The 27,243-nt window shown below is 39.6% G+C and overlaps 1 protein-coding gene across 1 annotated transcript in view; it reads right to left on the reverse strand.

Annotated features, from left to right (window-relative positions):
- ARHGAP24 (Rho GTPase activating protein 24) overlaps positions 1-27,243 on the reverse strand; it is a 556,594-nt gene that overhangs the window by 284,794 nt on the left and 244,557 nt on the right. Inside the window, exon 3 of the mRNA XM_081497333.1 lies at positions 23,042-23,129. Within this exon, the coding sequence (XP_081353459.1) occupies positions 23,042-23,129 (88 nt within the window). The remainder of the gene's footprint in view (positions 1-23,041; positions 23,130-27,243) is intronic.

The following is a 27,243-nucleotide window of genomic DNA, read 5'->3' on the forward strand; positions in this document are numbered from 1 at the left end:
ATTGTACATAAACTATACTTCAATATAAAAAAAGAATATTAGGTTGGAGGTTTCCTTATATAATATTAGGTTACCTTCACTAGGAATCTTCTCTGAGAAGACATTTAAATTGAGACTTGAATGATGAGAAATACCCCGAAACAAACAAGGCAAACAAAATCTTGGGGCAAGAGCATTACAAGGAGGGAGTTCAACATGCATAAAGTGAAGTGAAGTGAAAGTCGCTCAGTCGTGTCCTACTCTTTGCAACCCCATGGACCATACAGTCCATGGAATTCTCCAGACCAGAATACTGGAGTGAGTAGCAGCTCCTTTTTCCAGGGGATTGTCCCAACCTAGGGATTGAATCCAGGTTTCCTACATTGCAGGTGGATTCTTTACCAGCTGAGCCACCAGGGAAGCCCAGGAACACTGGAGTGGGTAGCGTATCCCTTCTTCAGGAGATCTTCCCAACCTAGGAATTGAACCGGGGTCTCTTGCATTGCAGGTGGATTCTTTACCAGCTGAACTACCAGGGAAGCCCAACATGCATAAAGGCTTTATATACGAAAAGCCTGAGATTTCTCATGAACTCTAAGGCAAGCTGGTACGGCTGGAGCATGGTAAGCAAGAGGTGGAGGCTGATCCTACAGGGCTGTGAGCAGGACCTGGAGTCTGGATGATATGCTAAGTGCCATGGGAAGCTGTTGAAGCCTTCACACAGCCAGGGACTTGGTTCAACTTATGTTAAAATGATCCTTCTGGAATCTGGGAGGAAAATAGAGTTCGGAAGTCTAGGAGAGAGATGATATGGCCTAGATAGCAATGAGAAAGAGGCGATGGAGGAAAGAGGACCAAGTGGAGATAAACTTTAGAAGTATAGTCACCACCTCTGATGGTTGGGATGTCACAGATGAGGAAGACAGAAGATCTAAGGATCATGTCCTGAGTGATCTGAAAGTCTGGAGTTTTTCATTCAATGAAACGCATATTGGCAACCTGGGGATGGACACCAGAGGAGAAGTCCAGGCAGATTCCAATTATCCAGACCCAGGGCTGTGGGATGGAAGGAGGGAAGGAGGCGTGTGAGAGGGGAGCCACATGGGGAGCCCAGGCAGTTTCTCTAGCCTGAAGATAGAAAAGGGCTGGTGGTCACATGAAGAGAAGCAGTCAACAGAGGAAGCCAGATGAGGCACAGTCTCTAAATGCTCCTTTTATTTTCAAGGTTTTCATAACATCACAAGGCAAGCTATGGTGATCCCACGTAAGAGCTCTAGCATCTTCCCTGAGGCTAAAGCAGATAGCAGGCAGCAGACAAGAGAATGATTAAAAATTAAAGAATGAGACTCTTTAAAAAAACATGCCTGGCCTCGTGCTATCTGCAGCTGAATCAACTAGAGGGAGAAAATCTCATAACTTAATGAATCACAAATAGTGCCAAGACAATCCTGTGGGGAAAATGCCCCTTTCAACACATGGTGTTAGAAAAATGAGACATACATGTGCAAAAAAAAAAAAAAAGAAAAAAAGCTGGACCTTTTCCTTACACCATACAGAAAAAAATGAACTCAAAATGAATCACAGACTTAAATGTAAGAGTAAACTATAATAAAATCTTGAAGAAAAAAACTTCATGACCTTGATTTAGGCATAGTTGTGTTTGCTATGATACAAAGTAATAGGAATGTAAAAACAATGCAGTCACTTTGGGAAACAGTTTGGCAATCCCTCAAAATGTTAAACATGAAGTTATAAAGTGACTTAGCAATTCCACTCCTAGGTATATACCCAAAAGAATTGAAAATATATGTCCACACAAAGACTTGTACATGAATATTCAAAATAGCCAAAATGTGGAAGAAAAGCAAAATATTCATCAACAGATTAAATAATAAATAAAAGTGTGGTATGTCAATATAATGAAATGTTATTAATCAATGAAAAATAAATGAACTTGGATCTGAACTCTATATCACAAATTTAGTTCTGTAATCTTGGAAACCTTCTGAATCTAACATCATCATATGAGAAAACAATATTTAACTCATAATGATGGCAAAAATTAAATAAAATAATGTATAAAGAGAACCTAATACTATACTTAGCACTTATGGTACATCAAACAGTAGCTATTATGATGATTACTAAATTGTCATCTCTGTACTACTAGAATCAAGTAGAATAGAAATAGTCTTGCTACTTAAACTTAAGGAATCAAGGAACTTTAATACCAATACAATCAACAGAAGAGCAGAAAGACTACTTAACTGGAAATATGGGTATTTATACAAGGTTGTTCACAATAACCTCTCTGAAAACCATAATCCTCATCGTGAAATGAACACAACAATTTTTGAGGTTCCTTACAGCTTCTATAGAATAAAAGAAAGGGATTCGTTGAATTTCATTTTCCTTACAATGTTCTTTTTTTTTTTCCTTACAATATTCTTTACAATATTGTTTTTGTCTTAATTTCAGACTCAAACTAATTTCTTTAAAAGACAATTCATGTTTGGAATAGAAGGATGGAAAACATAATAGAAAATCACACAAAAACTAGTGAATATAATCTTTTAATGCATTTAAATCTATAATCTTGGGAATATATAAAAAAAGCCACACTCACCTATCCCTTTGTAAGGAGAAACACTTTAACTATCTGGAGTACACATGAGTGAACAAACTTGCAAAGCCCTAAAAAGCAAGGGATCTTATCTGATCCAGATTCCAGATTTCTCAAAAATGGGAATAATGTGCTAGTCTTCCTATTGCTGTTCTAACCACATCTAAGTAAACAGTTACTTGTCTCTCACTGAAGAGGTTGATCTTTATCATTTCTGTTATGGGAGATAGTTTCCATCGAATGTATGTGACCAGTATTGAGAAATGCCAAGAAACTATTTCTTTATTGTTTTTTTTTTAATGGAAAAGTCTTAATTCTAATTTGGAGCACATTTTTAGTTCAAACAATCCTTTCAAAAGTAACATCTATGATGCATATTGTAACAAGACATTTATCTTAAATCTTGAGATTCTAAAAGAAAACTATATTTCCCCATTTGATTTTTTTTGGCAGTTAAAGATAAGATCTAACATTATTAAGTGAATCTTAGGTCTCATTTAGAAGTAATCTTTGATATTAATTTGGCCAAGAAATCCTAAAGATTCAAGATTTGCTGTAAGGGTGAGACTCTGATCGTTAATTGCTTCAAAGATAGTGCTTTCCGGAACTTGAGCCCAATGTGTGGTTTATTCACACAGGGCCCAGCATTGTATGTAAAGCAAGCCAAGCTGCTGCTATGTGAGAGCCATCTTCTTTCCTTTTACTGTGGACTCTTTGCTCTGACCCTTTCAGTATAATTTATTTTACATTGTTGGTGGTTGTCAAGATGATATGCTCTTTCATATTTTTAAATAGACAACCTAAAGGTGAATGTGAAATTGCAAATCTGTGAAAGTGAGAACATGAAAAAGCTTCAAATTTAAATATTTAAAAATGAGATCTCCAATTAGTTTGAAGAGCAAGGAGACAGTAATACTCCACTTTGAATCAGATAGTGTTTTCAGCCACTATTAACATGCTAAGCCATGGCGCCTGGTCTTTTTGCATAATTCAGTCAGTTACCAATAAGCTGAGCATATAATATAACGCACTTCCCCGCACCATCAGTCCCATCGCTAGAAGTACCATCGGTAGTATCATTTATGCCCTGAGGCTTTGTGCTACAGAAAACTAATGAATAGGCACTGCTATCTCCCAGGAAGTGAAGGAGACATTCATCTCAAAAGAAGCAGCAGTTAAATCCACTGGGGTCCACGGATTAACAGCAAAGTGGGAACAGATGGGTGGGTTTAATGTTTGGTTGTCAGATCATATTGACCAAAGACAGGAGTCATTTATGACAGATCTAGATTTTCAGCATTTTGAGAGGGAACGGAACACAACTGCATAAAAGAAATCCACTGTTTACACAGGCACACAGATCATCCCATTCTTTTTTCACTGAGTTCTTTTGCACAATTTGAGTTTTATACATCATATCTACTAGAGGAGAAATTGATAGAGGATGGTCTTACTAAGACTTAATTCCTGGATTCCAACACATTAGAAATAAGGAGGTGCCCCTAAAGAGAAGAGGGCTGAGGACAAGTCAGACATGCATATGATGGGAGACTAATGGGACGAAATGATGTTCACTGGGTGACAACAGTTTGCAGACACTGACATACACAGTCTCATCTGGTAATTCCATGGTGCAATGTCTATTTCACTGATGAGGAAATAGATGCACAGCAATTAGAGGACTTGTCTAAGAGATATACCAGAAGCCTCATTTCACCTTCCTACTAGTTCTATGAATTCTGGACTGCTTCACAAATGGGTTTAATCAGTGTTTTCCAAAGGGTTCAGTGGAACTCCATCTCTAAGGGGTGTTCTCTGGGATGACAAACCATGACTGCCTGAGAATAAGAACTTGCTACATAATATCTGGCTCATAGTTGATTCCTACTAATGTTTGTTGAACTAACCAAACCTTGAATGTGAATTGAGTTACAGAACTAGTGTTACACTCAAGGCTCCTGATTATCAGCCCCAGAACCTACCCATTTCTAGATTATACCAACTTCCTATATCTCCCTTCCCCCTTCTTTTTCACCCTTCCTTCCTAGTTTCTCTCTCCCTCCTTCCCTTCTTTTCGTCCACAAATATTTATTGAATGGCCACGACATGTTGGGTAGTTTTCTATGTGCTAGAGATGAGATAATGAGCCAAAATACAGAGATCTAGTTTCATGCAACTTACATTTTTGTGAGGAAACTTACATTTTAATGAGCAAAAAACCCAAAGATATAGCTCGCATGAAACTGACATTTTTTGTAAGTTAATAAATAATTCACATTATTTATATAAGAAAAATGGGTCATGGGTCTTTAATCATGGGTTAAGAAAGACTGGGATGAAGAATCAAGCTCAGGGATAGCTGAAGAAGCTAACTGATTAGGCACTATCTGAGAAATGAGTAGGAGTTATCTGAGGAATCTTGGAATGATGGGAAGGACTAAGTTTTTAAAAATAGAACAGAATATAGAAAGGCTCTGTGGCTAGAGTGAAGCAAGACACATTTGAGAAAGTGAAAGAAAACCAATGTGGTTAGAGTACAGAGAGCAAGAAGGAGACAACATACACTGGAGACTCTATGTGGGGACCTAATTGATGCTTTTGAACTGTGGTGCTGGAGAAGACTCTTGAGAGTCCCTTGGACTGCCAGGAGATCCAACCAGTCCATCCTAAAGGAGATCAGTCCTGGGTGTTCATTGGAAGGACTGATGTTGAAGCTGAAGCTCCAATACTTCGGCCACCTGATGCGAAGAACTGACTCATTGGAAAAGATCCTGATGCTGGGAAAGATTGAAGGCAGGAGGAGAAGGGGACGGCAGAGGATGAGATGGTTGATGGCATCACTGACTCAGTGGACATGAGTTTGGGTAAACTCTGGGAGTTGTTGATGGACAGGGAGGCCTGGTGTGCTGTGGTTCATGGGGTCGCAGAGTCGGACAGGACTGAGCGACTGAACGGAACTGAACTGATGGGCTGTGATGCGTTATTAAATAAGAGATGACTTGATTGGATTTGAATATCAAAATATTACTCTGTAAAAGGGAGCTCTGTACTTTCTGGACAGTTTTTGTTTTTAGTAAATCTAAAACTTCTCTAAAGAATAAACTTTATTTAAAAATGTCACACTGGTTACACTGTATGGGATAAAACAGAATGACAGAAAATTAGAGATCTCTGAGACAAAGAGGACCAGACACAGAGCCCGAGGTCCCTCTTCCACGAAGAGGTTAAGCAGATAAGAAGGAACAAGCAGTGGTGACTGAGAAGACATGGACGGTGAAGTGGGAAGAAAACTAGGAAAATGTGGTGTTCCTGAAACCCAGTGATGAATGTGTGTCAAGAAAGAGGTGGTGATTGATTATGTCAAGTGGTCTTGTCAGCAATTATTATTATGAGACCTGAAACATAATTGTTGCATTTAAGAAAATTAGAGCCCCGTTAATGACAATAATGAGAAAAAGTCAACTGCAGTGGGTTGGGGGACAGATTGATTGGATCAAAGACAGGAATTGGAGAGAGTGTAGTAAAGAATATAGAGCAGTTTTACTGCAAAAAGAAACAAAATATATGATGTAGTGGGAGGAGTGTGGCCAAGATGTTTTGTTTTGTTTTGTTTTAAAATCAGAGGACTAATAACATGATTGTATGCTCATATTTTTGAAACTTTAGTATGCATAAGATTAATTTGCTTTTTTAAATAAAAATGCCAGTTCCCAGGCTACCCTTGTGAGCCCACGGGAATAGCTCAATTTAGAAGACAAAGTTACATAACAAGATGCAACCAGTACAATCAGTAGATTATGAGAGGCTTCTGAAAAGGTGGAAGTGGATGGAATTCAATGACAGATGCTAGATTGGATTTAGGGAAGAAAAGAGACCAGTGCTCTGTTGTAATAGAGGGGAAGAAGATCAAATGGCAGATGTAAGCAGTTTTGCATATTTGGTATCAGGAAATTGAGGTAATTTCCATAAAATTAAGTTGGCAATAAGGTTCTCTGTGGGAGGGAGAGGCTAAACAAAGAAAAATAAAATAAATCATCTCTTCAAATGAGATTTGATTTGCACCAGTTATAGCCATATGGGAATGAGTTGTCTTTCAATCAAAGAACCCATTATGACAAATCAGAGCCCCTGTAGTAGAGCCAAAGAGCCCTGAAGCACAGATCTGTCATTATCTCCCCTGTGATTCCTGTAAGCCAGTGACACATCAGAAATAGTGAGTCATGAGAAAGACAACATGATTGGTGCTGGAGAAGTGAACCCTACCTCATGGCATGCCCCTGCACTAATCATTTTCCAGAAGCCTTAATTGCCTGCCTTGATACTCATTGCTCCTCTACACCCTGAGTGACAAGTTAGTAATTCACTGTGGAAGGCTTGAGCAACCAGATGAGATCTATCAGGGGTCTCTTTGGCTTTCTCCCCTGACTAGACACATCACAGTAATGCTTAAGGCATTAGTGTATCACTTTTAGAAAGGAGTTTGCTCCCAAATAAAATTGAGCCTGGACTTTAAAAAAAAAGCCCAAAGACACTGACTACTAACAATGACACAAGGCTACATGCCCGGTCGATTTTCTTTAGGCAAAGTGATAAAAACAAAGGACAACAACAAAAACAACCATGGAACAAAATTAAGGAGAAGTTTCAATCCAAGGACAATTTACAGGAAAGACTAGCTAGATATAAAATATCAGGTCTTCCTCTGGGCAGCCTCCATTTCTATTTCACATGTAGTTTTGTTAATACTTTGGCTAGTAAATCACTCAGGTTTTCCAACTTTTATGAAAGAGATGAGTGGAATTCTGAATTGTGGCTTGGTGTACAAACAGTAAGGTTTGAATTTGTGCTTATTTCCTCGAAGAATAGGGCTCCAGTAGCAAGCAGTAAATGTGAGAAAGAGTTTGCCCCATACAAAGAGAAGCCTCTGGAAGAACAGTAATATCTCACCTTTTTTACTCTGTCATGATGTGAGTTGTGCTCTTCCAAAATACAGATATTGAAGATCTAACCTCTAGCACCTCAGAATCTGACCCTATTTGGAAAGAGGGTTTTAGAAAGGTGTTTAAATTAAAATTAGATCATTAGGGTAGGTGCTAATCCAGTCTTGTGCTGTGCTTAGTTGCTCAGTCCTACTCGACTCTTTGCGACCTCATGGGCTATAGCCCACGAGGCTCCTCTGTCCATGGAATTCTCCAAGCGAGAGTACTGGAGTGGACTGCCAGGTACTCCAGGGGATCTTCCCAACCCAGGGATTGAACCCAGGTCTCCTGAATTGTAGGCAGATTCTTTACCGTCTGAGCCACCAGGGAAGCCCAATCCAATATTACTGGTGTCCTTACAGAAAAAAAAATTAGGACACAGACATACACGGAGGGAAGTGTGTGAAGACAGGGAAAAGGCAGCCATCCACAAGGCAAACAGAGAGCTCTCAGAAGAAATCAATCTTACTGACACCTTGATCTTGGACTTTTAGCCTCCAGACTGTGAGAAAATAAATTTCTGCTGTTTAAGCCTCCCAGTCTGTGGTCCTTTGTAATGGCAGCCCTAAGCAGAATAATAAGCACTCTTTCTACTCCTCCATATTTCTTGTCATGGACACACAAACATGTAGTTTAAAACTATTGCTGGGCTTCCCAGGTGGCTCAGTGGTAAAGAAACTGCCTGCAATGCAGGAGACACAGGAGATGCGGGTTTGATCCCTGGGTCAGGAAGATCCCCTGGTGGAGGATATGGCAACCCACTCCAGTATCCCTGCCTGGAGAATCCCATGGACAGAGGAGCCTGGTGGACTACAGTCCATGGGGTAGCAAAGAATCATGCATGACTAAGCTACTTAGCAGGCACAAGCATGCCTGCACGCCTGTCTGACAGGGAGGTCCGATACCTTCTCTTCCTACCCTGGCCTCCAGGGAGGCCTTCACAGCTTTCTTTGCTCACCTCGTCTTCTCCCTCTATGCATCTCTTCTTCTAGGTCCTAGGTTTATTCTACTCTCATATACCTAATGGAGAAGGAAATGACAACCCACTCCAGTGTTCTTGCCTGGAGAATCCCAGGGACGACAGAGCCTGGTGGGCTGCCGTCTATGGGGTCGCACAGAGTCGGACACGACTGAAGCGACTTAGCAGTAGCAGCATATACCTAAAGCAAAGAGCTTTGTAGTCACCAAAGTATTCAGCAAATCACCTGGAATAAATAGGGGTTCTATAACTCCTAGGTGGCTTTACTTCAAGTTACTAGCTTTCTTGTTTAGGGTGGAGGGATTTTAACAGGTTGTACCATACATTTCTGCTGAATCAGGCTCTCTCCAGACTTCCATCTGGGCCTTTTTAGGCCTCAGGTCAAGGGGCTGTGAAGATGGACAGTTCTCAAGAAAGGAGGCATTTGAAAAACAGGCAGGCCCAATGAATTCACAAGTCAATAGACAAAGATAACAATCTTTTTAAAGTCAGGATGCCACCCGGGCCCCAGGATGCAGATGGTCCTTGAGGTTTCACTTTTGGAAACATTCAAGACCAGTTCAGCTCAGTTTTATACTGAAAATCAAAAGGAAAAATAAAGAAGAAAAATGAAAAAGGCTACCGTGGTTCCGTGAGAGTTGGCACAGGATGGGGAGACATGCCGGTTCCATCCTTGCTGCCAGGTTATGTCCCACCCTAATTATCAGCAGCTGCCCTGGAGCATGCTCATCCTCCTGATATGTTACATTATCTGTGAGATATTTCTTTCTCACTCCCACATCACTTCTAACCTACAGTTGTCCTCCTCACTGACCATTGCCTCATTCAGACACACTGCTTCTCTACGACACAGCTCAAAGGAGCCCTGCCGCAGAAAAAGAGGACAAATCCTCTTTTCCTAGTAACAGGCACTGACATTCGTTTAGCCCTGTACTGTCTGTTTTCTGAGCTTGGTTGGATTGCAAAGGCCTTTATGATTATTGGATTAAAAAGACAGGTGAACACAAGCAGCCTGCAAGGATATAATAAAAAAATAGGCCACAGAGAACAATGAGGGGGAAGGGATGACATTTATCCCAGCAGATAACTTGTTCATAAACAGCTTCTATCATGGAAGTACTAAATGACACAATTGGTGTTGAGTAGTTATGAAGGCCTGAAGGGAGAGGCAATGCAGACTGATTTTAAAGAGCCTAGAGTCTGTGGAGTTAATGAACTTCTTCAGTCTCCAGTCTCCTAAGGCATAGAGACAAAGAACTTTGATGAAATTAAACAACTAGAGCTGCAAGGCTCTTTTCATTTTAGCTAATCCAGTGAAATCATTCTCTGAATGATAAAACTGAGGGCTAGTCTATTCAATAATTCAGCAACATGCACTGAGCACATACTACAAGTGAAGTAAGTCATAAAGAAGAAAACAAATATTGTTTGTTTTTTTAATGTATATATATGGAATCTAGAAAAATGAAACTATGTTTCAAGGCTGGGATAGAGACTCAGACATAGAGACTGGACATGTGGACACAGGAGGAGAAGGAGAGGGTGGGACAAATTGGGAGAGTCGCACTGACATATATACACCACCATGTGTTAAATAGATAGCTAGTGGGAAGCTGGCGTGTAATACAGGGAGCTCAACTCAGTGCTCTGTGACGACTTAAAGCAGTGGGATCGGGCTGGGAGGTCCAAGAGGGAGGGGATATATGTATACATATAGCTGATTCACTTTGTTGTACGGCAGAAACTAAAGCAATGTTGTAAAGCAATTATACTCCAATTAAAAATAATTTAAAATATAGTTACATTTTTTAAAAGGTGTCACATCTGATGGAGAAGGAAGAGACTACAGATGACACACGAAACATGAGTCACCTGGAGAGAAGAAGGAAGTGCAGAGCACTCTGACTCTGAAATCCCTAAGCTCATTCCTTCATTTGTCGTCCTTATTTTTCCGAACTCTTGGATATCTGGCTCTGTGGGAGCTAGTACGCGTGTGTGCTCAGTTGCTCAGTCCTATCCAGCTTTTTGTGACCCCATGGACTGCAGCCTGCCAGGCTCCTCTGTCCTTGGGATTTCCCAGGCAAGAACAGTGGAGGGGGTTGCCATTTCCTTCTCCAGGGGACTTTCCTGACCCAGGGATCAAATCCATGTATCTTTGCAGCTCCTGCATTGGCAGACGGGTTCTTTACCACTGAGCCACCTGGGAAGCCCTAAAATAAATCTATTCATATTCTCATTAGTACAAGAAAGCTGCAGCATGTGGTGGTTCTGTGGGCTCAGAAGCGTATGAAGCCCAGTTCTAGCATTTATTAGGAATGTGAATTTGTACCACTGCTGACCAATGAGGGGAATGGCATCTATCACAATTGTATTTGTATTAAATGAACTGTTGTATTTAAAACCTGACATACACGAGTACAGGGACTGATTCATAATTCAGTAAACAGGAGCTCTAAAAATTATGGGAGTGTTTCTCATACTGACGTTAAAGGGAAGCTGGTGGGACAGTAGTAGAGATAGGCTCATAAATGAGAGGTAGGGGTGAGAACAAACAGGGCCCTATGGGGCTCCCAGGCACAGAGATCGTTTTTGTCCTTCACTTCTTATAGGCAAGATTCTAGCCTCCACGACCTTCCTTGAATTCCAAAGGGCAAATTACAACAGTCAAACAACCCCTTGCTAATCAAGGGAGGAACAGCCAAGAAACCACCTTAGGCAAGATTAAACAAACCAGAGAGGCTCATCAAGATTCAGTTCAGCTCAGTCGTTCAGTCCTGTCCGACTCTTTGCAACCCCATGAATCGCAGCACGCCAGGCCTCTCTGTCCATCAACAACTCCCAGAGTCTACCCAAACCCATGTCCATTGAGACGGTGATGCCATCCAGCAATCTCATCCTCTGTCGTCCCCTTCTCTTCCTTCCCCCAATCCTACCCAGCATTAGGGTCTTTTCCAATGAGTCAACTCTTCGCATGAGGTGGCCAAAGTATTGGAGTTTCAGCTTCAACATCAGTCCTTCCAATGAACACCCAGGACTGATCTCCTTTAGGATGGACTGGTTGGATCTCCTTGCAGTCCAAGGGGCTCTCAAGAGTCTTCTCCAACACCACAGTTCAAAAGCATCAATTCTTCGGTGTTCAGCTTTCTTCACCGTCCAACTCTCACATCCATACATGACTACTGGAAAAACCATAGTCTTGACTAAATGGACCTTTGTTGGCAAAGTAATGTCTCTGCTTTTAAATATGCTATCTAGGTTGGTCATAACTTTCCTTCCAAGGAGTAAGAGTCTTTTAATTTCATGGCTGCAATCACAATCTGCAGAGATTTTGAAGCCCCAAAAAATAAAGTCTGACACTGTTTCCACTGTTTCCCCATCTATTTGCAATGAAGTGATGGGACCAGATGCCATGATCTTAGTTTTCTGAATGTTGAGCTTTAAGCCAACTTTTTCACTCTCCTCTTTCACTTTCATCAAGAGGCTCTTTAGCTCTTCTTTGCTTTCTGCCATAAGGGTGGTGTCATCTGCATATCTGAGGTTATTGATATTTCTCCTGGCAATCCTGATTCCAGCTTCTGCTTCATCCAGCCCAGCATTTCTCATGATGTACTCTGCATATAAGTTAAATAAGCAGGGTGACAATATACAGCCTTGATGTACTCCTTTTCCTATTTGGAACCAGTCTGTTGTTCCATGTCCAGTTCTAACTGTTGTTTCCTGACCTGCATACAGGTTTCTCAAGAGACAGGTCAGATAATCTGGTATTCCCATCTCTTTCAGAATTTTCCACAGTTTATTGTGATCCACACAGTCAAAGGCTTTGGCATAGTCAATAAAGCAGAAATAGATGTTTTTCTGGAACTCTCTTGCTTTTTTGATGATCCAGCAGATGTTGGCAATTTGATCTCTGGTTCCTCTGCCTTTTCTAAAACCAGCTTGAACATCTGGAAGTTCACGGTTCATGTATTGCTGAAGCCTGGCTTGGAGAATTTTGAGCATTACTTTACTAGTGTGTGAGATGAGTGCAATTGTGCGGTAGTTCGAGCATTCTTTGGCATTGCTTTTCTTTGGGATTGGAATGAAAACTGAAAATTAGGAGACCCTTGTTCACAGCCCTAAAATATGACCAAACTCTTACAGCCCTATGGACTGCAGTATGCCAGGCTTCCCTGTTCTTCACCATCTCCTGGAGTTTGACTCTTTGCTACCCCATGGACTGCAGCATGCCAGGCCAGGCTTCCCTGTCCTTCACCATCCCCCAGAACTTGCTCAAACCCATGTCAATTGAGTCAATGATGCCATCCAACCATCTCATCCTCTGTTGTCCTCCTGCCTTCAATCTTTCCCAGCATCAGGGTCCTTTACAATGACTAGGCTCTTCGCATCAGGTGGCCAAAGTATTGGAGCTTCTGTTTTAGCATCAGTCATTCTAATAAATATTCAGGATTGATTTCTTCTAGGATTGACTGGGGCTTCCCTGATAACTCAGTTGGTAAAGAATCTGCGTGCAATGCAGGAGACACTGGTTCAATTCCTGGGTTGAGAAGACCCTCTAGAGAAGGGATAGGCTACCTACTCCAGTATTCTTGCCTGGAGAATCCCCAAAGACAAAGGAGCCTGGCAGGCTACAGTCCAGGGGTCGCAAAGAGTCAGACACAGCTGAGCAACTAAGCACAGCACACACACTTAGAGTTTTAAGATGCTCACGTACATTGTGAAAAGGAGGGTTTAGGAGAAACATCAAGTTTATTTCATCTTTCAAGGGATGCTTCCATCTCAGAATAGTAATGAATATCACCCTGAATGTGTGTGGACTGAACAAAGTATGGGGAATATTTTTCATGCTAGGCACACCCAATCTCCTATTAATGGTATTCATTGCTTCAAAAGCACATCACAGATTTCAGCTCTGGTCAGATCCTACAGTTCTGAAGGACCTAACACAATTTAAAGTGAGAATTTCAGTTTGGTCACTAAAATGTTTTAGATTCATCATGATTGGTGGGGGGAGAAAAAAGACATTATTCCGAGATGGAGCTTCTAAATAAAAATATTGGCAAAAAGCTCCCAAACCATGATGTTGAAGCAGTGGCTAATGCCATGGCCTGGGGAGACAGGCTGTCTCAGAGTTCTAATTTTGGCTCTGGTGGCACCAGTGGGGATTAGTGATTTATAATAGTATCTTCCCACTCCTTTTCATAGGTTTGCTGTTTTTAATCTAGCACAAGAGCTGGCTAGTTATGGCCCATGGGCCAAATCTGGCTCACTGTCTACATTTTTAACTGATTAGAGAAAAAAAATCCAAAGAATATAACATTTCTTGATATCTGAAAATTATATAAAATCCAAATTTTGTTATTCATTACTAAAGTTTTTTTTTTTTTTTTTTTTTGACTACACTGGATCTTCATTGCTGTGCAAAGGCTTTCTCCAGCTTTGGTGAGCAGGGGGCTACTCTCTAGTTACAGTGCCAGGCCTTCTCATCGAGGGGTTTCTCTTGTTGCAGAGCACATGCTTTAGGTACGTGGGCTCAGTTGCTTCACAGCATGGGGAAATCTTCCTGGACCAGGGACTGAACTTTTGCCCTTTGCATTGCAAGGCAAATTCTAACCATTGGACCACCAAGGAAGCCCAATAAAGTTTTGTTGGAACACAGCCATATCCTTTGTTTATGCTACAATGGCAGAGTTGAATGGTTGTAACAGAGAATTTATGGCCAGCAAAACCTAAAATACTTGCTTTCTTGTTCTTTCTGGAAAATGTTTTCTGACCCTTGAAGTAGGATATAAAATGAATGATAGAATTAAATGTGAGTAGGTCAACAAGTCTATAAACACTGTCAGACAATTCTCCTCGTATGGACACTTCTCATAAGTGGATTTTAAGATCGGTTTATAAAGTGCTCCAAATGTCTTTTGGTTGACAGGGGAGTAGCTGGAATTTCAAGAAATTACAAATATTTAAAAATACCCCTTGTGTCTTTTCCATGGCCTCTTTTAAATGTATATTTTAAAGCATTCTAAGTAGGAAGGGAATTTTGAAGCAAACATCTCAAATATATATATTTTTTTAAATAGAAGAATAGACAGTAGTTAAAACATGCTGATTTTCAATGCATTTATTTAAGTCATGTTCAGAACTACTTGTGTATATAGAAATATGTTTTCATACCATAAACAGTTCCTACTCACATTCTTAAAATGATTTGCACACATTAACCAAGCAAAGGAAAAAAAAAATACAAGCTTCAGGGCTGCCTACAGACTTAGGCAGACAAAAAAAGAGATTGTCATATTTGCCTTTGGGTAACAAATTTAATTACATGGATTTCAACTTACAGTACTAACACAAAAGGGATAAAATAAAGGGAGTGTTGTAAATTAAATGCCTTAGCAACATATTTAACCAGTAATCAAGAAAATGACGAACTTCTATACTAAAATACTATTAAAATATCTCCACATTTTCATATAAAGTAGATGCCAAATACTGGTTTACATTTAGAATGACAGCAAACTAATTTATCCAATAGCATTATTTGATCACCCTAGAAGGAGCTGAAGAACAGACATGGATGAAAAACTTTCCTCACTGATGTCACATAATTATCTCAAAAATTCAAAAAACCAACAACAGTTTTTTCTTTCTCAGAGACACCCATGGATATCTCTCAGAATTATCTTTTTCTCAGATGGGCACAGCACAGCTATACAGCACAGCTGCACTGACCACCTAAATAGTTCAAGTTTTGGTAAATTAAAAATTTTATAGCCTCCAGAGCCATGAAATGTTCTATCTAGAAAGGTTTTTTTTTATATAAATACATAAAATAGGTCTGTAGAGCTATACAATCATAGAACCAGGGCGGGAAAAACCCACAAGTGAATCAGTGTGGTAAAAGTGAAAAACTGATACTACCCCACATTTGTACCCTACATAGTTGCAAATAATAGGAAAAAATTGTCACGTTTATGCAATATGTGTTTAGATGAAATAGATGATGTATAGGAACATAGAGACAAATACCGAAATATAGAGATGGAGATAAAGATTAATAACATCTCAGGTCTCTAAATTTAAGGTACAGTTCTAAAGCTGGAATCCACATTGGGTTTCAGGGACTCTCTGAAGTCCCCCAAAGTGTTTGTAACTGTAGTAGGTAAACACTTTTTTTTTTTTTTTTTTAGCAAGAAGATACATAATTCATTTATTGGACTCTCTAGGCACCCATGTTTTCTAACTTTTCAGCTAGCCCCTGAAAATCCTTCTGGAAAAGAGTTAAAATGGAAACATTTTCCCTTAAAATTTACATAAGTAGTATATAATTATCTAAGGATATTTAATAATATATTCCTGGCTAAAGGTGAGATTAAATGATACCTTCTCCTTTGGTGAAGGGTTAATTTCATTTCCAGGCAGATGAAAATCACTTCAAATAACCCTTCAAATTTTTTCTTTTTCTCTTTGTTCCCATAGTTGCCTCTTCATCTTTCACCCCACTTTCTCCTATGTTCACCTCTTCTTTTCTCTTTCTGTGGGAAGGACCAAGATAGGAAAACCTCCAAGTTTTAGTCATTATTGATTTGGAGTACTGGGCTAAAATTGGGCTTTGGAAATCTGCCATATTGGTAATTGCCCTTAAAACTTGTAATGAGTCTCTGCTTGGACAACTCTGTGCAGGTCACTGGACTGATTCCCAATAAACGAACAGTACTAGGTGTGCTTATCAGCGGCTAGACAGTGAATGATAACCTGGCCAGGGTGCGGAGGTGTCTAGTGAAGATGTGAGAACAATTTCAGCAGTGTGAGTTCTGTCATGAACAGTATTGAGTCCCAGTGTATCACAATTTTCTGAAGGAAAAAATTACAGGTTCAGATTCTTCCTTTGATACAGTTATTCAAATACATGATACAGTTATTCAAATACATTCTTCCTTTGACACAGTTATTCAAATCACACTGCAGACAAGTGTGATTTTCTTCCCTCTTTTTCCTGAGAGTAGAATTGTGGCCTTCTAACTTTAAGTCAACATCTTTACCCAAGATGCTCCTTGGAAGAAAAGCTATGACCAACCTAGACAGTGTATTAAAAAGCAGAGACATCACTTTGCTAACAAATGTCCGTATAGTTAAAGCTATGGTCTTTCCGGCATCATGTATGGCTATGAGAGCTGGATCACGAAGAAGGCTGAGCACCGAAGAATGGAAGCTTTTGAACTGTGGTGCTGGAGAAGGGTCTTGAGAGTCACTTGGACAGCAAAAGATCAAGCCAGTCAATCCTAAAGAACATCAACCCTGAATATTCACTGGAATGTTTGATGCTGAAGTTGAAGTTCCAAAACTTTGGCTACCTGATGCAAAGAGTCAACTCATTGGAAAAGACCCTGATGTTGGGTAAGAGGAAAAGGGGGCAACAGAGGATGAGATGGTTGGATAGCATCACTGACTCAATGGACTTAAGTTTGAGCAAACTCATGGAGATAGTGAAGGACAGGGAAGCCTGGTGTGCTGCAGTTCATAGGGTCGCAAAGAGTCGGATATGACTTAGCGACTGAACAACAACAACAACAACACTTTTCTGATAGGCTTATATATATAAATAGTTGCCTGTAAATGAAAATACCTATTCTCACTTCAAAAGTTCCCAAATTCTCATCCTTAATGGATAAGCTAAGAAGAGATACAAGTCTATCCACTTCATTGACTACTAATAAAAAGAGTTCACAAGTTCATTATTTCAAAAACTAGGCCCCAGCCTCTAATATTCTATCTCATATGTTAAGCCAGAATACATAGATGTGTAAAATCTGTAATGAATTTTATATATATATATATATAAAATATACAATTACTAGCTAGCGTTACACACTAGCATTACACACACACATTTACTAGCTAGCATTACACACTAGCATTACACACACACATTTACTAGCTAGCGTTAGTTATTTGACCTTGATCAAACTACTTCTCTGTTCCTCAGTTTCTTGATCTGGCAATTGATATAATAATAGAGTTGCTGCTGCTGCTGCTAAGTCACTTCAGTCGTGTCTGACTCTGTGCAACCCCATAGACAGCAGCCTACCAAGATCTTCTGTCCCTGGGATTCTCCAGGCAAGAACATTGGAGTGGGTTGCCATTTCCTTCTCCAATGCATGAAATGAAAAGTGAAAGTGAAGTCTCTCAGTCGTGTCCTACTCAGCGACCACATGGACTGCAGCCTACCAGGCTCTTCCGTCCATGGGAGTTTCCAGGCAAGAGTACTGGAGTCGGGTGCCATTGCCTTCTCTGATAATAATAGAGTTGAGGATTAAGCAATAATGTGGTGAGGGTTAATTGATACATTTAAAAAGTGTGCAATAAAAAAAGAAGGACAAAGCAAACCAAAATAAAAAAGCCTGTAACATTGTCTGAGATACAGAAAGCTGTATACAAGTAAAAAGCTATAGATACTCTAATGGATACTGTGATGCTCAGTCTAGATTCTAGAGGTCGTTATATTGGCTGCTGTGGCTCACAGAGGCCCTCATGGAAACTTTTCTCCATTGCAATGCAGAACTGCTTCACCTGGGTTTATTTGTCTCATCTCCCCCCAGTGAATGACTTTACTGGCTGATGCCAGGAAACAAAGTCTTGGAAACTCAGGTTAAGGTTAGAGTGACTCTAAGAAGTGTCCAAGCTCCAGAGCTCCTCACAGCATCAGCTGAGACTTCAGGTGCCATGGTGCTGCCGTCCAGCTTCTTCTTCTGCCTGATCCTGCTTTCCTCACTTCCTTGGAGATGGAATATCTCCAGAGAGAACCCCCAGTAAACGTCCTAACATAACTCTTCATTCATGTGTTTGCTTGGAATTCAATGTAAGATGATAGATAGACATAGACAAAAAGTTATCTTTCCATTTTCCTGAAATTTCTAAGATCTAAATCTGAAGAGAAAAGTGCGAAAACCTTACTTAAGTTAAAACAAAAATCAGTGGAAGTTATGCCTGGCCATGCCCCTGTAGGGCTTCCCTGTAGGAGAAAATGCATTTCAGAGAAGGAACCCAAATGCCATCTCCCTGCCCCTGACTGTTACCAGAGAAAGACTAGAAAAGAGGACGTGCCTCTTGGATATAACAATTTTCAAGACAAACACGATTTTTTTGAGGAGAAAAGAAAGAATTTCTCTCAACCATCAGAACAAGTCAGGGAAGCACAAGAGAGTAACTTATCAATTTTGAAGCTAGAACTGTCACCCAGCCCTTCTCCAGGCTGAAGACTCTCATGAGGTACGAAACCACTGAACTGCTGGGTATGAAGCTCATGCTTCATGGAGAATAGGGCCAGATGGCAGTACTGAGGGAAACAGTTTTCATTACCCTTACTTGGCAGATCAGGATACATGAGTTTCCGGGTCACTGAATAAGCTCAAGGAAACCAGCTGGCCTTTAAGCCATGTTGTTGCTGTCCCACCAGGACCATGCTCAAGGTGGAGGCTCCTACCACACGACGTGCCTTTCCAATTACATAATCTACAAGTGCATCAGATGAGAGGGCAGCATGTGAAGGGGGATGCAATAGCCATTAGGGTTTCCCAGGTGACGCTAGAGGTAAAGAACCCGCCTGCCAATGCAGGAGACCTAAGAGAAGCAGTTTCCATCTCTGAGTCAGGAAGATCCCCTGGAGAAGGAAATGGCAACCCCACTCCAGTATTCTTGCCTGGAGAATCTAATGGACAGAGGAGCCTGGTGGGCTACAATCCATAGGGTCGCAAAGAGTCAGAAATGACTGAAGCAACTTAGCATGCAAGTAATAGCCAGTCAGTGTTAAGAGGCTATACCCCAGGGGTAGCTTCTCTGGAGGAAGATCTCTATTGTGTTCCATCCTTCTTTTGGTAGCATTACCAGAGAGGAAGGCAGAGGAGTAAGAAACAGGATCTGAGAAGCTTCCCTCCACTTTAGCCACTAGAGCCACAGAGAGGTCTTGGCTGCACCAGGAGGTGCAAGGATCCCACACGGCAGGAAGTACGCCTTCAACACAGCCAAGGCAAGTAGTTACTGCCAACAATAAACCCGTTTCACATGCTTGAGTTTCCTCCATAAACCTGGTAAATACATACACTTCATTTCCTCCATAAACCTGGTAAATACATACACTTCAGTAAGTACTTGGCACCTTGCGTTACACTTCCAGGTGTTAGGGATACACTAATGAGAAGAAAGCTGTGGTTCTTTAACTACATCAAGTACCTACTTCCTTGTCTCTTTTTACCTGTCTCTGAATTACTCCTTCTTTTTCTCCCTCTGGCAGAATATTCTTCTAAGCAAAGACATTATCATTCCATTAATTACTCTATTTATTTTAACATCACAAGGGAAATATGCACAGAACACATTTGGAGAAGCAACGAAACCAACTGCATTTTCTTTCTTCAAGTACTATACACGCAAGCCTGCCAGCATTCCTTTCTCAACCACATTTCCCCAAAGCTTAGCACTTGGCTATAAAAGTTCACTCCAGCCTACAATTTGGCATGTCTGACAGCAAGGTCTTCAAATTTGCCAATTTGGCTAACTTCTTTTTGAGTAGCAAGCAGATAAATAGGAACCAATTGGAGCTAAATGTTATAAATCATGACATAATTCAGAGAGACAATTCATTTCATGGGATAGTAGTCTATAAGAAATTAACCCTAAATTATAGTAGTTTTTTTTTTTACATAGATTTTTTACAGAAGGCTAAAATCTTCATAGAAATGCAATACAAAACAAGTGTAATTAAATACTATACAAAGACCTGAAACTCTTAATTCTGTTGAAAAATCTTGGTTTTTCTCTCAAAGTTACAAACGATTATTATTTAATTCCACAGGACACTTCAGACTAATGCAAAAACAGAAATGAAACAAAACAAAAACTCTGACCTACATAATATATATAGATAAATTGTAAAGGTATAACTTTATAGGTGCTGATGATATATAAATAATATAAATATGCATGTTTTATTTTATATGTATAGATATATATGTGTATATGTGTGTGTGTGTATGTGTGTGTACACACACACTCATACACAAATGTGTGTGTATGTATATAGTGCTAGAATATTTGGCAGAGCCTTCTGGAGGTATTTGCCATTTTTACTGAAAACCATTACAAGCAGGTATGATTAAAGCATTTAATCCTGTTCATTGACTGTACCTTGGGTAGTTGGGCTTAAGATATTTGTCCATAAAGACAGAATTGTGCTGGATATGTAAATATCATTTTCAGGATGAATTTTCAGACATGGTGATCGAGAGAATTCCACAGAGAAAGCCAGTGTAGAATAAGTATGTGTTATGAGGATCTGCAGACAGGCAGTCCTGCAGAAGATTCTATACAAGACATTGATCACATTTCTCCACTCCTTCCTATCTCCTGCATTTTCTGACAAATGAAAACACTCTTGCAACTTTCCAGATTCCCCACATCAAACTGTCACACAATTAGAATAATTAGAAAATAGTATCTTATCATTATAATTTACAAAGATAAATCAAATACCCTGCTATCTTTAAGCAATCTTGATTTTTGCAAAAATTGGTTAAAATCATGTGATACTGATCCCTCCATTCCCATACACGTACAGAAGCATTTGCCTGGAAATTTCATCCTAATGTAGGGACATACCCAAGAGTTCTGATGACCAAGACTAATGGCATAAACACTGGATTCCCAATGCAGCCATTGTATGTTTTCAACACTTTCTTTAGAGAAGAATTTGGCACAAGTCTCTTGTTACTGCCAAAGATGATTCAGAATTATTAAACCTAATTTAGAAGCTACTACATATTGTATTAATTATTCAGGAAGCATCTTTTCCAATGAGCTATGGGCATAGTATGTTTATTTCTATAACTACTGCAGCCACCTTGAACTTTCTTGAAAAAAAAATTTTTTTTTGAAATGACAGCTTTCAGATTCCACACCACACAGTCTTAAACTCCTTACTTAGCTTTGCTCATTAAAAGCCTTTCTGTTTTATGCGTTGCACATGAAACACATACCCTAGAATTGCAACCTTGGAAAGGAGGTTTTGTGACTTTCTGGGTTTAAAGACACAGCTCTTTCTAGAACAGTGTATATGAGAACATCTTCCAAAAAGTGCAATCTCTACACAAATGGGAGACTGTATGAGAAAGTAGACCTTTAGTATTATTGGAGATGAAGAATCAAAGTTGCCAGTTTAATACCATGCTCGTTTCAAAGCTAACAGGCCTAATGTTTGAGAATAAATAGTGAAATTTCCTCTGCTGATACTTCAAAGACTTTGCAACATCTGGAATTTGGTTCCATATAGGGTATTCCACTAAGAAGTAAGTATAACAAGATTTTAATAGAGCAAACAAGATTCAGGTTTCTTACAATATGTTTTCCCTGGGGGGAAACAAATAACACAATGCATCTGACTAACCTTTCTGCACTTGAGCTGCATTAATTAACATTTAGTCATGGATTCCACTGTGAGCCAGATGAACTCAGAGCTGCAGCTGTTTTCACTGAAGGAGGAAAATATGCTTTTGCATTTTAGATTCCCAGCATTTATAAATCTGGGGAAAATGTTTCACTGATTGCTTCTGTACCAGCATTATTGATATGTATTACATATTAGTCACACAAATAAATTCCCACTCACCCTAGGCTGTGATGAAATCCATGTTAATATCGTATCAACTGGGTCAGTCAGAACCAAAGATACAAAAACCACATTCCTAGCTCCCTTTTTCTTACAGCAAGTGTTAAAAAAGGGCTAAGGAACTGACCAAGGAAGTAGATCATGACCTTGAAGAAAGTCTGTTGGGTGACTCAAAGACTTAAGTGCGGATGAGGTATTCTGAGAGGGGTGGATGCAAATGACTAAAAGAAAAAAAAAGTGAACAGATGCTGAAGACTGAAGACATGGAACTCCAGGATCTGATCACTTGGCAGAGATGTCCTCAAATGCTCTAAGCCAAACATGTGGAAGTGGTTGGTTGTGAGCAAAACTGATGTGACTGATCCTTTGTCAGTCATTGAAGGAGGGCTTTTGTTGTTTTGTTTTTATAGCCAAGGCTCCTTAAAGATGCAATTTTGTGAGGAAACATGACAGTGAATCAGCTGGGCAAGGCATTCTACCTGGAACACCTGGTCAAATCTTATACTGCAAGATAACTGTAGAATCACCTTGTCCCCAGTAGTCCCCATATGAAGGCTGTGTCACGACTTCTGGTCCACTCTGGAGTCTCATGGACAAATGGAAACCCAGTAGTCATGTGGGTAAATGCATGTGTGTAGGTGTGTTCATTTGCACCAGTGTACAAACCTGGAATCATTAGTCTCTGTGTGAATACCAACCAAATGCGACACTTGCCTCTTCAAATGAATGTTCATAGCCATGACTTGAGAAGAATAAAGGCTGTCTGACCTGTCTTTATCAACATGGAACAGCAATTCTTGAATCAAAGCAGAAAAATATCTTACCTGGAACTACTTCAAAAAGAAACTTCCCTGGGCTCTCCTCATTGCAGGGATGTTCAAGTACTTTATTTCCAGGCAGGAAAATTGTACCCTGTGAACACAAATGCCCTAAATATCAACATCATCAGATGGCAAATACCATTATCATCAGTGAACATCCAAGGTGTGTCTGTAACCCAGTGTTTAGTGATATGTATCTGACTCACTTATATTCCAAGCTAATCAAAAATCACATAACAGCATCATATCCTTTCAACATTTAACAAGTATTTGTTGGGCACCTCATAGATATAAAACACTGGGTGAGGTGCTGAGTTCTTTTTTTTTTTTTGTAAATTTATTTATTTTAATAGGAGGCTAATTACTTTACAATATTGTAGTGGTTTTTGCCATACATTCACATGAATCAGCCATGGGTGTACATGTGTCCCCCATCCTGAACCCCTCTTCCACCTCCCTCCCCATCCCATCCCTCAGGGTTGTCCCAGTGCACCTGCCCTGAGTGCCCTGTTTCATGCATCGAACCTGCACTGGCAATCTATTTCACATATGGTAATATACATGTTTCAATGCTATTCTCTCAAATGATCCCACCCTCGCCTTCTCCCACAGAGTCCAAAAGTCTGTTCTTTACATTTGTGTCTCTTTTGCTGTCTCGCATATAGGGTCATTGTTGCCATCTTTCTAAATTCCATATATATGTGTTATTATACTTATTGATGTTTTTCTTTCTGACTTATTTCACTGTGTATAATAGTTTCATCCACCAGTTTCATCTACCTCATTAGAACTGATTCAAATGCATTCTTTTTAATAGCTGAGTAATATTCCATTGTGTATATGTACCACAGCGGAGACTCCTTAAAAAGCTGGAAATAGAACTGCCATATGACCCAGCAATCCCATTGCTGGGCATACACACCAGGAAAATTAGAATTGAAAGAGACACGTGTACTCCAATGCTCATTGCAGCACTGTTTACAATAGCTAGGACATGGAAGAAACCTAGACGTCCATTGGAAGATGAATGGATAAGAGAGCTGTGGTGCTGAGTTCTCTCAAGCATCAATTTAGTAAATGTATTCTGTGTGCCAAAACCTTTTACTGAGCATTCAGCCAGCATAATATTATTTGTTAGAAAAATCTTATAAGGTAGGTATTATATATCCCCACTTTATAGCTGCAGAAACCAAGGCAGAGGCATTCAATAATATAGCCAATGCTCCCATAGCCTTCTCTTCATTATCTTCTCTCTTTTCTGTTAAATTTTCTTTTCTTTAGTGGATCATTTCTGTCAGTACTGAGACATATTTTAAAAATTACTTTTTTTGACTCCACCTTCCCCTCCAGTTCTCATTTCGCCTTTTTCCCTTGCCTAGCAATGAATTGTCTACACTGAATCCATTTATTCATATGTATCCGCTGCAGCTTGGTTTGTGTATCCATCATTCCAATTACATGACTCTTACAAGCTGCTTTCCTAAAAATTTTCAATCCTCCATGAACTTGACTCCTCAGGAGCATTCAGCACTATTAACTACTCTTTCCTGATGTCTTTCTTTCCTTGCTGTCTTATTTTCTCCAGGTTTTCCTTTCATTCTTCTCTTGACTGAGTCTCTTTTGCTGGTTATAACTGGACTTTAAATGTTAAAGTTTTCCAGAGATTTATCCAATGCTTCCTTCTCCTCTGACTTTATACACTCTTTCTCTAAGCTATCTCATCCATGCCTATGATTTGAGTAACCAACTAGAATCCAAAGACTATCAAATTAATATTTCTACCAAGGACTATCTGGCCTCTAGACTTTTGTATCCAAGAGCTTATTTGAATTTTCATTTGGATATTTACAATGCATCTCCAACTAAACTTAGAAAAGTTCAAATGCAGTTAATTCAGGTCCTGTTTATATATTCCCTAAAAGGTCTGTATAGATAAAGCTATGGTTTTTCCTGTAGTCATGCACAGATGTGAGAGGCTGAGCAATGAAGAACTGATGCTTTTGAACTGTGGTGCTGGAGAAGACTCTTGGGAGTCCTTTGGACTTCAAAGAGATTAAACCAGTCAATTCTAAAGGAAATCAACCCTGAATATTAATTGGAAGGACTGGAAAAGACTGAAGGTAAAAGGAGAAAGGGGCGGCAGAGGATGACATGGTTGAATGGCAGCATGGACTCAATGGACATGTATTTGAGCAAACTCCAGGAGACAGTGAAGAACATTGGAAACTGGCATGCTGCAGCCCAGGGGTTGCAAAGAATAGGACGTGACTTAGTGACTGAACAACAACTTAGCACCACCTTCCAATCAGTTGCAAAAGCCAGAAACATAGGAGTCATTATCTCTATGGTATCTCTACTACCACGCCCTAGTCCAAGAGACTATATCTCTTATCTGGAATGTGTCAAATACCCCCTCACTGAATTTCTCACACTACTCAAACATCTTTTAATTATTTTTTTTTCCCCTTAACATGGTCAGAGTGATCTTTAGAAGCATAAATTTGATCTTGCAACTTTCTTGCTTTAAAATGTCCAAAGGCTTTCCTTTGTCTTAAAATAAAGCTCTGGGTGGGCTTTCCAGGTGGTGCAGTGGTAAAGAATCTGCCAGTCAATATAGAAGACACAAGAGACATGGACTGGAAAAGACCCTGATGCTAGAAAGATTGAAGACCAAAGGAGAAGGGGGCAGCCCAGGATGAGATGGTTAAACAGCATCATTGACATGAATGTGAGCAAGTCTAGGAGAAAGTGGGGGACAGAGGAGCCTGCAGTGCTACAGTCCATGAGGTCACAAAGAGTTGGACAGGACTTAGTGGCTGAATGAAAGCAACAACAAAGCTCTGGGTGGCCTGGCTCCACCTACCCCTCCAAACTAATTTTTTCACACTTACACTTTCAGTACTTTCTATAATCCAGCCAACTGCCCTTCTATAAATGGCACCATGTTCTCACTTACCTTAGGACTACATTCTCTTCTTTGTTGTTTTATACCTATCTTTCAGACTGACTACATATAAAATATACTTGCATAACTTCCTGAATGTTCCTTAGACTAATTTACCACTGTATGTAATTATGTTATTTGTAAAATTATTTGATTAATGTCTATCTTCATCATTAAACTATAAAAGAGCAAATATAATGTGCTTTTTAAATTTTGTATTTATTTACTTATTTTTATCTTACATTTATTTTTATCCTCAAGGTATGTGGGATCTTGGCTCCCCAACCAGGGATCGAACCCATACTCCCTACATTGGCACTGTGGAGTTTTAACCACTGGACCACTAGGGAAGTCTCAACAATGTTTAATGTTTAATGTTTTGTAACTTAAGCTACCATCAAAGCCTAGCACTTTGCATGGTAAAAGGTTAACGCTTTAAAAAAGGGTATGGTTGAGTCAATGAGTACTGTTAGTGCAATAAAACCAGTATTCAAAATAAAGCACACTGGGATTCAAAAGCCTATACTCTGTCCACCATATTACATTGTCCATTTTCCCAGCTTGAAGCAATATTTAGTTCAAATACTTTACACAACTTTCATTCTACCTTGTTTAGCACAGAAAATTATAGTCATCTTATTGGTCCCTCCATCTGGGCTTAGAGTGATAATGGATAGCACTGTCTAACTAAAACCCAGGGAATTAGAGGTTAGAAGGGTCCCTCCCTGTCTGTACTTTACAAAGTGAGGTATTGGAGGCAGTGCCTTTGTTTTCCTCCTCCAGGAAGTAAAATGTCTTAGTTCTCATCACATCTAATGTTCCTTTCCCTATGGATTCCATTTTACTTTCTATATTTTTTAACAAGTTAAGACTTGGAAATATTCATTGTAATTAAGATCATTATAGAGAGGTTTATATAGAGTACTAAAATCAGTTCTTTCAATTACTAGTGGATTTTACTTACTGAAATGATTTTGTGAAATAATTGAATGTGTGATTTAGCCCAACTTTAGAAAATACTATCTAACTTTCAACATAGATAACAGCATTCACTTCTGATTGCATATACATTTGTATGCATGTATATATGACTTATTTAATTCTATGTCTTCAGGTTCTATACAGAATCTTAAACTGTATGTATGCCCTATAAGTTAAATTCAAGCCACTCATCTACATAAACTATTCCCCTTCATGAAATTCCAATCCACCTCGCTTGGTAATTAAAAGACAGAGTAATGCTATCCTTTGTTGTCTCTTT

This window comes from Giraffa tippelskirchi, chromosome 1, assembly GCF_054371585.1.
Source record: "Giraffa tippelskirchi isolate mGirTip1 chromosome 1, T2T-mGirTip1v1.2.pri, whole genome shotgun sequence".
In the NCBI taxonomy this organism is placed as follows: domain Eukaryota; kingdom Metazoa; phylum Chordata; class Mammalia; order Artiodactyla; family Giraffidae; genus Giraffa; species Giraffa tippelskirchi.